At 37.8% G+C, this 13107-nt stretch overlaps 3 protein-coding genes and 1 long non-coding RNA gene across 12 annotated transcripts; 3 read left to right on the plus strand and 1 right to left on the minus strand.

The window, feature by feature from the left end:
• The first annotated feature begins 113 nt into the window (after window positions 1-113).
• Window positions 114-896, plus strand: LOC135162627 (transposable element Tcb1 transposase). The gene has a single exon (XM_064121278.1). The coding sequence runs from the start codon at window positions 114-116 to the stop codon at window positions 894-896; it is 783 nt and encodes a 260-aa protein (XP_063977348.1).
• Window positions 897-898: 2 nt separating this feature from the next.
• Window positions 899-2761, minus strand: LOC135162045 (uncharacterized). 2 transcript variants are annotated; one of them, XR_010298898.1, is made up of 4 exons: window positions 2384-2761; window positions 2238-2300; window positions 2111-2172; window positions 899-1944 (listed from the first exon to the last, which is right to left on the minus strand). It is a non-coding gene; the product is annotated as an uncharacterized LOC135162045 (long non-coding RNA). The 2 variants fall into 2 exon arrangements; XR_010298899.1 differs by having other exon boundaries at window positions 2073-2172.
• On the plus strand, window positions 2761-8595 carry LOC135162034 (abhydrolase domain-containing protein 2). 5 transcript variants are annotated; one of them, XR_010298897.1, is made up of 9 exons: window positions 2761-3351; window positions 5372-5544; window positions 5763-5930; window positions 6107-6293; window positions 6374-6572; window positions 6699-6849; window positions 6996-7147; window positions 7207-7792; window positions 8431-8595. XR_010298897.1 is itself a non-coding variant. In XM_064120106.1 (8 exons), the coding sequence occupies exons 1-8, from the start codon at window positions 3197-3199 to the stop codon at window positions 7234-7236; spliced, it is 1215 nt and encodes a 404-aa protein (XP_063976176.1). In that variant the 5' UTR covers window positions 2761-3196; the 3' UTR covers window positions 7237-8595. The 5 variants fall into 5 exon arrangements, 3 of the variants coding, with proteins under 3 accessions (XP_063976176.1, XP_063976177.1, XP_063976178.1); XR_010298896.1 differs by having other exon boundaries at window positions 7207-7318; window positions 7525-8595; XM_064120106.1 differs by having other exon boundaries at window positions 7207-8595.
• Window positions 8374-12964, plus strand: LOC135162031 (adenosine deaminase 2-like). Of its 4 annotated transcripts, XM_064120100.1 has the most exons (7): window positions 8374-8504; window positions 8632-9023; window positions 9103-9856; window positions 9953-10093; window positions 10686-10910; window positions 11493-12081; window positions 12146-12964. In XM_064120100.1, exons 5-7 carry the CDS (start codon window positions 10706-10708, stop codon window positions 12843-12845), a joined length of 1494 nt encoding a protein of 497 aa, XP_063976170.1. In that variant the 5' UTR covers window positions 8374-8504; window positions 8632-9023; window positions 9103-9856; window positions 9953-10093; window positions 10686-10705; the 3' UTR covers window positions 12846-12964. The 4 variants fall into 4 exon arrangements, with proteins under 4 accessions (XP_063976170.1, XP_063976169.1, XP_063976171.1 ...); XM_064120099.1 differs by having other exon boundaries at window positions 9103-10093; XM_064120101.1 differs by lacking the exon at window positions 9953-10093.
• Window positions 12965-13107: the final 143 nt, after the last annotated feature.

The following is a 13107-nucleotide window of genomic DNA, read 5'->3' on the forward strand; positions in this document are numbered from 1 at the left end:
CTAATTACATTTCAACTGGATCCATCTTATCAAAACCGCGTGCTGGTCGTCCAACTCTTTTAACAAACCGCGAAAACAAGCGTGTCGTACAACTAGTTCAGCAAAATCCAAGGATGACTGCTCATCAACTGAAATTAGAGGTGGAGCAAAGGTATTCGAAAGTTGTTTCTGACGATACAATCCGTAGAATTTTAAAAAAAGCTGGATATGATAGCCGAGTAGCCCGTAAGAAGCCATATATTTCGGAGATAAATAGGCAGAAGCGCATGGATTTTGCAAATGAATACGTTTCAAAACCCCCAGAATTTTGGAATAGTATTATTTTTACGGATGAGAGCAAGTTTTGCATCTTTGGGATAAAAGGTAAGAAACTGGTATGGAGAAAGACGGGAAAGGCGTATGAAAAAGAGAATATGGTACCAAGTGTAAAACATGGTGGAAGCGGTGTTATGGTTTGGGGCTGTATGGCAGCCAACGGTGTTGGAAAACTTACATTTATTGACTCCATAATGGACCAGAGACTATATATACAAATTTTGAAAGATAATCTTCTGCAAAGTGTTCGGCAACTGGGGATGGAACAAGATTTTCGGTTCCAACAAGATAACGACCCCAAACATACCGCGCAAAATGTCAAGCTCTGGCTTTTGTACAATGTAAAAAACCAGTTGCGAACGCCTCCTCAATCTCCGGACCTAAATCCCATTGAACATTTGTGGGACTTGCTTGAGCGTAGAATCCGAAAACACGCCATAACATCAAAAAAAATGCTTAAGGATATTATAATGCAGGAATGGGGAAAAATTGCGCCAGAAGATACAGCGAAACTTGTGGATTCAATGCCCAGGCGTCTTATTGAAGTACTAAAGAGAAAAGGATATCCCACTAGATACTAGAGAGTCATAGGACATTAATTTCTTTAAAAATACCTTTCTGTACGCAGACTTTTGCAGTTGCTTTTTTTCATATGGTTTTCAAATAAAATGAATTTAAACTATAATTATCTGAATAAAATAAAATTTATATTTTTATTTACTTACTGAAATCAATAAATAATGAATTGAAATCAAGCTTGGTTAGATACGTGTCAGATTTCCTGAGAAATTTGCGTTTAAAGTTAGTTTTTCGAATTTTTTAGCGCTGTACGCAGAGTTATGCATGCAAGTGTACTTCAAACGTTGGCTTTTATTGACGTTCATTCCCGCCTAGAAAATTCATGATCCTTAGTGGTATGAGAAAACGTCCTCATTACGTTGGTCTATTCTTGTACTCCCCTATTTAATCAATTCAGTTTCTCTAATTTTGTTGACAATGTTACTGATTCATGGCTCTTCAAAACTTTATTATTTCTGTAATCACTCATTGAATGTCTTAATTGATTTCCGATTTTTATGGAATAAGAATTTTATGGGTGAAGACTTTCAAAATCAAGCTATTAGATAAGAATAAAATATGGAAACTTGAAGTAAAACCAGACTCTACGGAAACCTCTGATGTCTTCTGAACAAAGATAAGTATTTCACTGGCGAAAAAAGAGCAAAGTTACTCGGACAATGCTCCGTTGTTCGCTAAAAATTTACAATCGCCGCGCAAGGTGGTGGGACAGGAGTAGAGTTGGCGCAACTTATCGGTTCATCTACAAAGATCAGCTACAGTGGAAATGAGGCAGAAGTTGCCTATTATTTTCCAGGTAAGGAGAACTCCATCGGATTTCTTCGCGTTTATTTCTGCGCGAATAGCGCTTCGAATGTCTGGTGTGAGCAGCTTCATAATGATAAGTTTGAAAGAGCTAAGAAACACAATCAGGAGTGATGTAGATCGCAGTGGTGAAGTCCCGTAAGTATTTTTATGTTCATTCTTCGCTGTAACTACATATTGGACATCATACTTGTCCTATTATTCTGGCAATTTGCTTCCATTTCAGGCGGAGTCTCGACGAAAACACTAAGGTGACATAATTACCCATTAAGCAATTAAATTGAATAAGGGAGTTAGACCCTTTGCAGGGTCCCTAAGGCTTTTACGGCGCGCGGGATCTTAAAGGTGTCAAGGGTTAGAGGGATCCCATTTACCTCACGGATTAGGAACGCTTTAAAGGTAGAGTAACTACCTTTCGTCAATAACAATATGTCATCGAGATCTGTTGACGGTGAAAACTTGGGGTCCGCTTTCCTGCGTTGAAGAAAGTTGAAGGAACATCGTCTAAATCATATTTTATGACTATTTCAATGAATTACCCGATGGTTTGAAGTCAGAAAGGTCCACCTCCATGTCAGTCTTCCTCGCGGCATTAAATATAACTGTCATCAAATATGAAATGTAAGAAATAGGGCGTTTTCACCGAGATTTGGACCGGACTGGCCATAAACTTGACTGTACTTACACTTTTGGGCCTGTTTACACTACGATTCAAGTCTCGGAGAAGACGTAACATGAACTTCATGTAATGGAGAAGACCTCGAGATACACCAGGGCCTCAGGGTCCCCAAGGGTAATTTTTTTACCGGGGAATTGAATTTACCTGATCCATTCAGCTGAGACTTAGACCGAAGGGGACATCAATTTTACGGTACTTGACACGACTTGCGATTCCAGTGTAAATAGCTTCACTGAAAGGTCAACACCCCCATTTCTTCCGCCAAATTACTCGCCGCCAAAAACCGAAATCTAGAATGATCATGAAGCTATACCCGCCATTGCGCCGACGGTCTGCGCACTCGTTCCCCTCCCACCGCGTCAATATACAGCTGTGTTGACTTCGTCTCGGGGCGGCGCATTACCAAGAACTGACATGTGAATGACGGACATAAGGTTCTGCAGCAATGAGTCCCCTGTGATTAACCTAACACTCCATTCCACTATCACCCACAAGGTCTGATAACGTCCCCAAACTCATTTCCCAAAATCAAAACATCAACTGACGAGTCCAAAAGTATCAGAATGTGAAACACTCGTCAGGCGACTAGTGAAACGAGTGAGGCGAAAAAAACAATTTTCCCTGAAGAACAAATCGAATTTTACGTGGCAATGGAAAACATTGGGGTGAAATTTTCATGATAACCCTCTGATTAGCAGTGACAACAAAAACTAGTGTACTAATTAACGAGTGTAGTACGTGTTCAACGAGTTTATAATTTGATAATATCGGAGTAGTATTTGGAGAATCATCAAACTACAAATTAAAAAGTGAATAAAAATGTCGACAGCATTGCTTGCCCTCATAGCTGTCATCCTCTGCATTCTCTTCCGAATTCTGAATGTCAACAGTTCAGCCCAGAAGCCGGTGGTGGTGTGTCAGGATCAGACATTCCTCTCCACAGTCCTCAAGATAGCGCCAGTAATCGCTGAACCGTAAGATCCAATTTCTCTCAATTATTTCTTGTTATTACTGAGAGAAAAATTCAATCGAATGAGTCAGACGCGGCTATCGTAGGAGAGAATGGCTTCGTAAGCAGGTTAGATCGATTGGTGACGTGCATTAGTCATCATTACTAATAAAATCGACGAGGATGCGGCAAAATGAGTCAAGTTGATTTTGACAATCAGCTGATCTTCAGTGAGTATCTTGGAATCTAGGGCAGATGGAAAAATTTTTGTTGATACCTTTTTTGTAGTTCTCAAGACGCTCTACAAAAAAGCAGATGATGAAATTTTTTGTATCGCCCTTAGATTCGTAGATCTTCCTCGAATACTCGGCGATGCGCCGAATCAACATGAATCGTTTCATCATTTTACTGCAGAAATTGTTTCGTGAAATATTACTAGCTAATTATTTTCTTTTTGATGCCGTTATTTTAGTTGTCATAGTGGGTCATGAAAGTTTTTAACATCGTGAAAACGCGGTAGAAATTTCTGCACATATAGAGGACTATTACTCGATCGCGATAACGTAGATTTTACTTGAGTTTCCATAGTTTATTTATTGTTATAGCGTTTTTCTTTCTTTCCTTATTGATGTGAGTAAATAATGGTTTGGAGTTGGTGGATGGGAAGGACACGTGGGAATTGATAAGGTAATTGCCGTTGGTGGACTACCTCGGGCCTGTTATCAGACACGATCGATAGAATTTTATTTTTCCACCCCACGAGGGACAGGTGATTGGGGTTATTAGATGGAGGTATGTCATCCTGAATGGACGAGGTACGGTTCCTAGTCTCACCTCCACCGATCGAAGTAAAACGTGGACTCGTCGCTTGCTTTGACCGTAATTGCGACCTAGACCTTGAAACTGAAGTTTGCAGTATCATTCTTTTAGTAATCCAATCGATCCTTTCTGTTATTCATGGGATAATGAGGGGTACATACGAATTTTGGTGACGTTGGTGGGTTTTTCTTCCGGCAAGTTCTTTTTTTCGGAAATAATTGAATGAGTTATTGACGATAATGTAAATTTTCCAGATATAATTTGTTCAACGTTGTGGTTGTTATCTTGCCAATCAGTCATTTCTGACAGATGCAGTTTTTTTATAAAAACAAAAACTTGTAGCCATTTTTTTTATAATACGGCTAAAGAAAATCAATAAAAGAACCTATGATCGAACTAACCCTCGTCTAGAAATTGGTGCGTCAGAATCCTGAAGGATTATAAAAGTGCCTGTTCTACTTTTTTATTTCGCTGAAACAAGCATTTTACACATTATGATGGCGTCATTAATGGAGACATGACAATGAGTCAGTAGTCATTACAGATATTCGATAAGGGGAAAGAACATTGAGAGCTTTTTAAATTGAAGAGCGGTTTTTTCACTATCCTATGACCTCAATTTACGAAATTAAAAATAATCGCTCTGAACAACAGTTCACAGTAACAAACCGTTTCTGTAAATTCCTTGGAGTATATTAATGCTTGACTCGCATTCCTGATGTATTCACAAGATAATGTGGGAATGTTGTTTTTGTAAATCTCTTCCTTTCTCTGAAACATAGTTGGGAATTCAGATGAGGGAAAGAAAGTAATGACAGGACATTGTTTTCTCAAAAAAGTGTATAACTGCGAAATAAACATGATTGCTGAGAATTTTCAAGATTCTCTTTATTCAGTCTAAAAATCTGAATTACTTTACTAATTATTCTAACTCTGGGTCTAATGTAGACATTCCTTAGATATTCCTTGAGCCTTCTTGAGGTAGAAATTTTCTATTAATTTCTTGAGTTCATAATTGAGTGATTTGTAGATTGAAGTAAGCAATCATTAAAACTTTTCGAGGACTGAATTTCACCCCTCAGTAATTTGCTTGTTTCCACGTCACTAACCAATAAGCCCATGAGCGAAAGTAATTATGAATTATGTCAACTCTGAAATGATATACATCGCATTCAACAAAATAATAACAATACCATTATATCGCTATTGTTCTATAATAATTGCAGATACAAACCAACTAGATTATGGGGATTCAGTGGTCACGTGCAAACTATAGTCCACAGTATTATAGGAAGGGTGAGATGCCCATGGCCAATTGGTGACAGAATCTACATGAGCCTTGTTGATGGTACCACACTCACATATGACTTGTATCAGCCACTAAGCAGTGGTCACGAAGGTGTGTTTCACTCACGCAATAATTCAATCGAGTATCATCAGTGGATATCAAAACAGCACGCGTTAATAAATGAAGAGCATTAAAAGTCATTAATATTATTATTTCATGAGTTTGTAGCATGAGTGGAATTGATAATGAGGGCGATTAGCCAGGAAAAGCATGAAATGTTATTTATGTCGAATGGAAACATTTTTTTGCATTTCAATCACATCTTTCAGATGATATCACAGTGGCTATTGCCCCTGGCATTGGCAATAGCTCGGAGAGCGTTTACATCAGGACATTTGTGCACTTTGTACAGTGCCATGGATACAGGTGTGCGGTACTTAATCATGTTGGGGCACTTTCCAGTGTCAAAGTCACTGCACCGCGAATATTTTCTTATGGTGAGTACCACTTTTTTCAGTTAAAGCTGACGGCACCGGCTGCATGAATATGCGTGATTAATTTACTCTGATATAAAATTACTCGTGAAATTTCAAGTACAATTTCAAATATTTTCAATCAACAATCTATTTTATATGTCAACCATAATTACTCGTTCCTGTACATGTTGCAATAGGGCACACTGACGATTACCACGTAATGCTTCTCAGTCTCGCAGAGAAGCATCCCAACACGAAAATCGTGTGTGTTGGCTTCAGTCTGGGTGGGAATTTAGTGACTAAGTACATGGGAGAGAGATCCACAAATAAACTGCCTCAGATCATCGGAGGAATTTCCATCTGCCAGGGTTACGATGCCATCGAGTATGTAAACCCCACAAAAATATTAAAGTTTTTTTTGACATACGTCGAATGGTATCATTAATCAACGTAATTTAATCCAGGGGAACGAAATTTCTCCTCAATTGGCAGAACTTCAGGCGATTTTACCTCTACATCATGACAGAGTCTGTCAAGAACATTATTTTGAGACATAGACAGGCTTTGTTATCTGAGAGTGTCAAGCAAAAGCATGGACTGAAGGAGAAGGAGATACTCTCCGCTGCCACGCTACCAGAACTCGATGAAGCTTACACGAGAAGGGTAAGAACTTTTTTTTGCCGCCATCAGGAAAATTATTTTTCTTTTTAGAAAAATTGAATGTTTATCTCAAAGACAAAATGTCATCATCTTGAAATTACTGATTATGATGTTTTTTTCTTCATCTAGATACATCAATTCAGATCTGTCAAAGAATTGTACAGGTGGAGCAGCAGCATTAACTACCTCAACGAAATAAATTCCCCAATGGTATTTATTAACGCTATAGACGATCCAATCGTACCTGAGGCACTCCTGGACCCAATCAGAGAGTATGCAGGTACTAATTTATGTCGTCAAATTAAAAATTGATAACAATATTTACGGATTCCGAATATTTTCTATCCAATTGAAAAAGTTGAAGAGAAATAGTTCCAAAATAAAATAAATCCCTCAATTAACTGGTTTTCATTTTCGTTTCCACAGCACAGAAAAATCATACTCTCTACATTGAACTAGCCCATGGCGGTCATCTGGGTTTCTACGAGGGAGGCCTTCTCTACCCAAACCCAATCACTTGGTTGGATCGTACTCTAGTGTCGCTAATCGGCTCATTGACTCTCTTCCACGCCGATCGAGTAAAAGTCGCTTAAAATATCCTCCTATAGAATCGTCTATTGACTTATTGCATTTTTAGCTTGACAAAGAAACGATGAGCAAGCTGTAATGGGACCCCCAGTTGCTAAATGTGACTGCCAAGTTGTTTATTCAATCCGGAATAACCTGCGTCATTCAGCATTCATCATCAGGTTTTCAAAGTCATCTAAAATTCATTTAATATTATAATACAATTATCATTCGATTATTATCATTCCAATGTTGCACATATGTCGTGTGTTGATCAGCATTGATTTGAATGTAATTTATCTGCCACTTCCTTCTAGGAATTAAAATTCATAATTTTTTTTTTAATAATTTTATTTTCATTCGTGTGACATTTTTGTGGGCCTTGCAGTGATCTTTCTCTTACTTGAAACTATGATGCATCAATCTCTGTGTGAATAGTTATGTTCAGGATGTATTGAAATTTCCGAATCCCCAAGCCATGATGAAAAGAATAGTCATTAAGACATAGGATTAATAGAGACAAATGATGATATCGAAGCAACTTCGAGTGCAAACGACTGGATGTTTTCTATGGTACTGATTGAGACTGGAATAAAGTTTTATACGCATTTTACTCACCTAGAGTGGTAAAGGCTTGTGACGAGGACGATTTGAAGGTATGAAGGGGAACCAAGAAATCGTAAATTAAGACAGGATCTTGGGGAAATTTCAGAGGCGTAGGGATAAACTAGAATAAGTGTATAAATAGAGCCCTTAAAAGCGCAGAAAATTTCCAAAAAATTCTCCTTATCCTAGTTTACTTCTTCGCTCCAGACTTGAAAGTCTTGAATTGAGGAAAATGACGATTGACTGACTTCCTAGATATCATTGGGTGCCCAAGAATGAAAGTTGACTCAAAGTGGTAACATCATGTCACACCCAACAGTTATTTTCATCAACTGAAAACTTCTACAATTTTCCAAGGTCTTCTCTTAATTCGTTATACGATTAATTGTAATGAAGTGGTAAAAAACAACAGACCAAAAACCATTCAAAATGGTTTCACCTATATCAAAAAATTATTTTCAAATTCCTTTAAAATGAAAAAAAAAAATACTGAGTATTTCGCACATATCGTGAAAATTCGTGGATCACTAGGAAAAGGTCAACCGAATCAGCGTTTAGCTCATAAAATAAACAGCTCTTCGCTTTCAAGATATTCATACCAGAATATGTCAAAAGTTTCGGCTCTTTTTTACCACTTCGGCGCAAAATCTTAATGTCTCTTGAATTGAGATCGTATTTTATCTGCTAGGAGTTTCACTGGCTCATGTTGAGTTCATTGTCCTTAAGACAGATCTGCTGTAACGCTTTCCTCGGATGGATAAAGTAATTATGTTAATGGCATTTATATTTAAAGATGAATTTTATTATTTATAAAAGATGATATATTCGTAAAAATAAAACAACACAACGTATACCTGGATTACCTTCATTATTAACTTCTAATTAATAGGAATCCGTGAGAATGGAGCCACGAGTGACTAGATACAGTTTTGTGATCACTTATACATTCATTGAAGGTCAATGATTGTCAATAAATTTTAATAAGCCTTCAACAGTGGAACATTCCACACAGCATGATTGTGTAGAAGATTAACAGGACAGTGAAAACGTGATTTATCATGATTTATTCTTCTCGCGGTTATTTCTAGATTTTTTTTTCATTATTATGCATTAAACATTACATTTATTGCTGTGTTTTATGGTGATACCGATTTCTTTTATCTTTCAACGCTCGAGGAGAGAAGAAATGAATTTGAATTTGTAAGCGATTTGATGAAGTTCAGTGGTGGACGGCAAAACGTAATATATTATCAATGTACGGAGGTGGTGAGACATTTCACGGTCAGTGATGACAAATACTTATAATGAAAGGTTTATATTTTATCAAATCCAATATTTTATTGAATGCATTTCTTCCCAGTCACTTGTTCCCGGAGATATTGAGACATAACAACCAGTTTGCCGACGCACACCATGTAGAGCGAATCGTGCTCTGCCGCTAATTTGGGATACTTCGCAAATATACCAGGAAACGATTCACATACGGTGAAAATCGATTCCTGCAAATATGTTCAGTTCAACGAGAGGAGCATTTGTCCTGTGAATTGTTTCTATCAGAATTGGCACACAGACAATTATTGGGTAAAAATTACGGAGCTCAAGTTTGCTCACCGATTACGGAAGTCACTAAGAAAATTTATTATATAAAATTTATATAAAAATTAGGGAGTGCTTTGAAAAAAAGCTGTAAAAGGTCTGTGAATCTTTACGTAATTTTACGAACAGATGTAATTGTTATTTAATATTTCTTTGTGTGTCGATTCAACCATTGGATTGTTGAACTTTTGTTTTTTAATTCTCAAACCCTCAAGTTGAACATTCAATGAGGTTTATTGTATAGATTAACAGAGGGATGTATTGTGTACATATGTGAGATAAGTCATGTGAAAACGTTTTGTTTGGTAATAACGACGCAACAGATAAAAATCTCGAGCGGCCGTTGCACGCAATATGATTATCGACCAGCTGTAGAGAATCGCAGGATACAGTGACTGAGGGGGTTTTTTGGAAGACCCCAGGCGGTAGACATCAGTTGAGCTTGTCTCACGGTTAATTGGCTCAGTCGAACGTCGTCTTGCGGGGTAGCTGGACGTCCCTTCGTTATTCTCCAGGAGGTATTTTTCTATTACTATTACGATCTCTAACGGACCGTCGCCGATGGGCCAGACGGGGAACTGATGTGTCTAAGCAGTGCTCTTATGCTCATTTAGCCTTATGACGACGACAATAACTCTGCATTGGTCACATCATGAAAGAGAAACACCGCAACGCGTGGGTTTCCTCTTAAAGTCGTATCAATAAACTCCGGTCGCGTCACCGAGTGTTACGAGGAACAATAAATTCAGAGAGAAGTAATTATCCATAATTGATTGTTTTATCGAGAAGTTCCCATTAGAGTGCAGAGAATTAATCCATTAAATTATTAATTCAATCGAATTTTTAAGTAAGAGTTTGTCGTGTGATTAGGCCAGTCGATAGAGGCGCAATTATTAATATCATTAATTATTTAATTATTTATTAATATTTCTTACCGATTGTTTTCGAACTGATTCTTTAAAAAATTTCGATTGTTATTTTTTCAAGCGTGAAACATTTTTTTGAATGAAAAATATCTATAGTCAGTCATAAGTTGTACAAGTTAGCAGCTGCGATAATAAGTTACATATAAAATCCCCTTTTGTTGCTAATCGCACTATCGCATTCATCATCGCTAACCCGTTTCACTATAGATAAGTACGAGTTAGTCGCACGTAGAGCAAGAATCTGATTGAAGGTTCTGTTTAATGTTTTACTGCTAATTAAATTTTCTAAAATAAAAATCTGTCGGCATTATTCATTTAAAAGATAATGCATCGGTGAAATTCCTTAATTATAAAAAAAATTAATTCACGATCGAGTGGGTGTTTTCATCTGAGTGCTTTTCACTAAGTTATTCTGTTTCAGTTTAAAGTTCTCTAATCAGAATGAGGAGCATTATACATTTGGTGATGCTGTTCACTGGATTCGTTTCTTCAGCGGTAATCCCTACCAATGACTACTGGTCCTTTCGGGCTGGTTTGCTTCATGCTGAGGAAGTAACAACAATTGGAGGTCGTCTGGCTTTCAAGGAAGGCGAGCGCAGTGCCAATGATCTCCTGATGACTCACAAAAGGGCGGAAATTGACGAAGGTCAGGATTCAGTGATTCATACTGTTTGAATATTAGAAGATTTAATCGAAGAAAAAAAATAACAAAATTCGTCCAACATTTCTCGAGAACACTCCTCGGAGTTTTAAAATTATACATGAATTCTTCAATAATATTTTACTGGCACATGAAAGACACGATTTCTCGTACAGAGCTCGTAGGTATTTCTGGAGAACAAAAAAAATATACATAATTTATAATGTTTCTCAGGTAGTAAAAAATACCGAAATATCTGTGCCACACAATTTACGAGGTAATAAATAATAAAAAACCAACTTCTAGTCCGCGAGACACAAGCCACAATGGGGTAATGGGTTCCTCCGATCTCGATTTCTCTATTTTATGAAGAAGCAGTTCTATGTCCCTAAAAACGAATGCGTTAATGATTGATGGAGTTCGAATGCGGTCAATTTTTTAGCACAAAACATTCAGAACATTTTTAAAAATTTATCAACGGGTATAAAATTTATGAGTGCTAATCATTCACTTCCGAACTTCCCCTTTTCCAAATTAATTAACGTTCAGTGGTTGATTATTCCTTTCATTAAAATGATCTATTTTTAGCATTTGCGAATCCCCAGAAGTTCCTCCCGGCAAAGAACTTTCTAACAGTTCTCGGAAAAATCGAACAATCGAGAGTCTTCAATATAATGAAGAAGCTTCCCAAGGGTGCAGTTCTTCACGCTCACGATACCGCATTCGTGCATTGGGAATTTGTCTACAACTTGACATTCCGAGATAACTTGTACATGTGTAACAACGGCGGGGACTTGTCTCTTCAATTTTTCGAAACCCCGTCAAATAGCTGTGACTGGAAGCTGTTGAGTGACGTCAGAAAAGATCCGGTAATCGCGAATACCCTCAACGAGAGGATCCGGCGAAGATTGACGATGCTCGTCGAAAATCCCGACGAGAAATATCCGGACGTCGATGCTGCTTGGATCAAGTTCATGGACATCTTCATGTTCATCTGGCCGATACTCACTTACAGGCCCGTCTGGGAGGATTATTACTACCAGGGGCTCAAAGAGCTGTATGAGGACAATGTTTTATATTTGGAGTTGAGGTCTACACTTCCAATACTCTATGAACTCGATGGGAGGGAATATAACCCAATAGAAGTTGTGGGGATCTACAAGAATGTCACAGCAAGGTAGAATAAAGTGAAATGAAGGGAATATTATCAATAATAGGAGCTTTATGATATTTATTTTCAGGTTTAAAGCGGATTATCCTGACTTTATCGGGACTAAAATTATTTACGCCCCGCGGAGAACAATGAAAGAAAGTGAAATAGAAAATTTCATAAACGAGGCTATACAAATGAAAAGGACTTATCCCCATTTCTTCGCAGGATTTGACTTAGTAGGGCAAGAGGACAAGGGAAATACTCTGAAATTGTATGCCGAGAAACTAAATGCTGCTCAGGATGACATAAACTATTTCTTTCACGCCGGAGAGACGAATTGGTACGGCACCAGTACTGACGACAATTTGATTGACGCTGTTTTACTCAATACGAAGAGAATCGGCCATGGTTATGCAATTGTGAAGCATCCGAAGGTGTTGGATTACGTCAAGAAAAATAAAATTGCCATAGAAATTTGTCCGATTTCGAATCAGGTACTTGGATTGGTGAAGGACCTCCGTAATCATCCAGCGTCAGTATTATTCGCAGAAGGAGTCCCAGTGGTCGTTTCCAACGATGATCCAGGGCTTTTCGGATCCAGAGCACTCAGTTACGACTTCTACGAGGCCTTCATGGGTATCATGTCTAAAAATGCAGACATACGAGCACTCAAACAACTCGCTATGAACTCTCTCATCTACAGCAGTCTTTCTCATGATGAGCTGTCACACGCATCCACTATTTGGCAGAAAAGGTGGGACGAATTTATCCATGAGCTGAACGAATGAGAACTGGGATTGGCCAGTTTTTACATTGTTGATAATGGAAATGCCATAGTTTGTCAAATAAAGGCTCTTCATTAATTACACCTTTCGAATACAAATTTTAAACCTCATAGAAATATGAAATTCCATCATTTTTTCTTACATCAGTCTGAATGCCACTCCTGAAAATAACTGATCGACGGTAACTGATATTTCGATTTCGATCCAAAGCGCATATTACTCATTCAATAATCAGGTGGTCTAATCATTTCTTTAGCGTGAAAGT

Source organism: Diachasmimorpha longicaudata, chromosome 5 (genome assembly GCF_034640455.1).
Source record: "Diachasmimorpha longicaudata isolate KC_UGA_2023 chromosome 5, iyDiaLong2, whole genome shotgun sequence".
In the NCBI taxonomy this organism is placed as follows: Eukaryota; Metazoa; Arthropoda; class Insecta; order Hymenoptera; family Braconidae; genus Diachasmimorpha; species Diachasmimorpha longicaudata.

Coding starts and splice junctions, on each gene's coding strand:
- LOC135162627 (XM_064121278.1), top strand. CDS start 114: ATGACTGCTCATCAACTGAAATTAGAGGTGGAGCAAAGGTATTCGAAA.
- LOC135162034 (XM_064120106.1), top strand. CDS start 3,197: ATGTCGACAGCATTGCTTGCCCTCATAGCTGTCATCCTCTGCATTCTC. Junction 5,545..5,762: donor ACTAAGCAGTGGTCACGAAG/GTGTGTTTCACT, acceptor CACATCTTTCAG/ATGATATCACAGTGGCTATT. Junction 7,148..7,206: donor CTCTCTTCCACGCCGATCGA/GTAAAAGTCGCT, acceptor TTGCATTTTTAG/CTTGACAAAGAAACGATGAG.
- LOC135162031 (XM_064120099.1), top strand. CDS start 10,706: ATGAGGAGCATTATACATTTGGTGATGCTGTTCACTGGATTCGTTTCT. Junction 10,911..11,492: donor AAGGGCGGAAATTGACGAAG/GTCAGGATTCAG, acceptor ATCTATTTTTAG/CATTTGCGAATCCCCAGAAG. Junction 12,082..12,145: donor TACAAGAATGTCACAGCAAG/GTAGAATAAAGT, acceptor ATTTATTTTCAG/GTTTAAAGCGGATTATCCTG.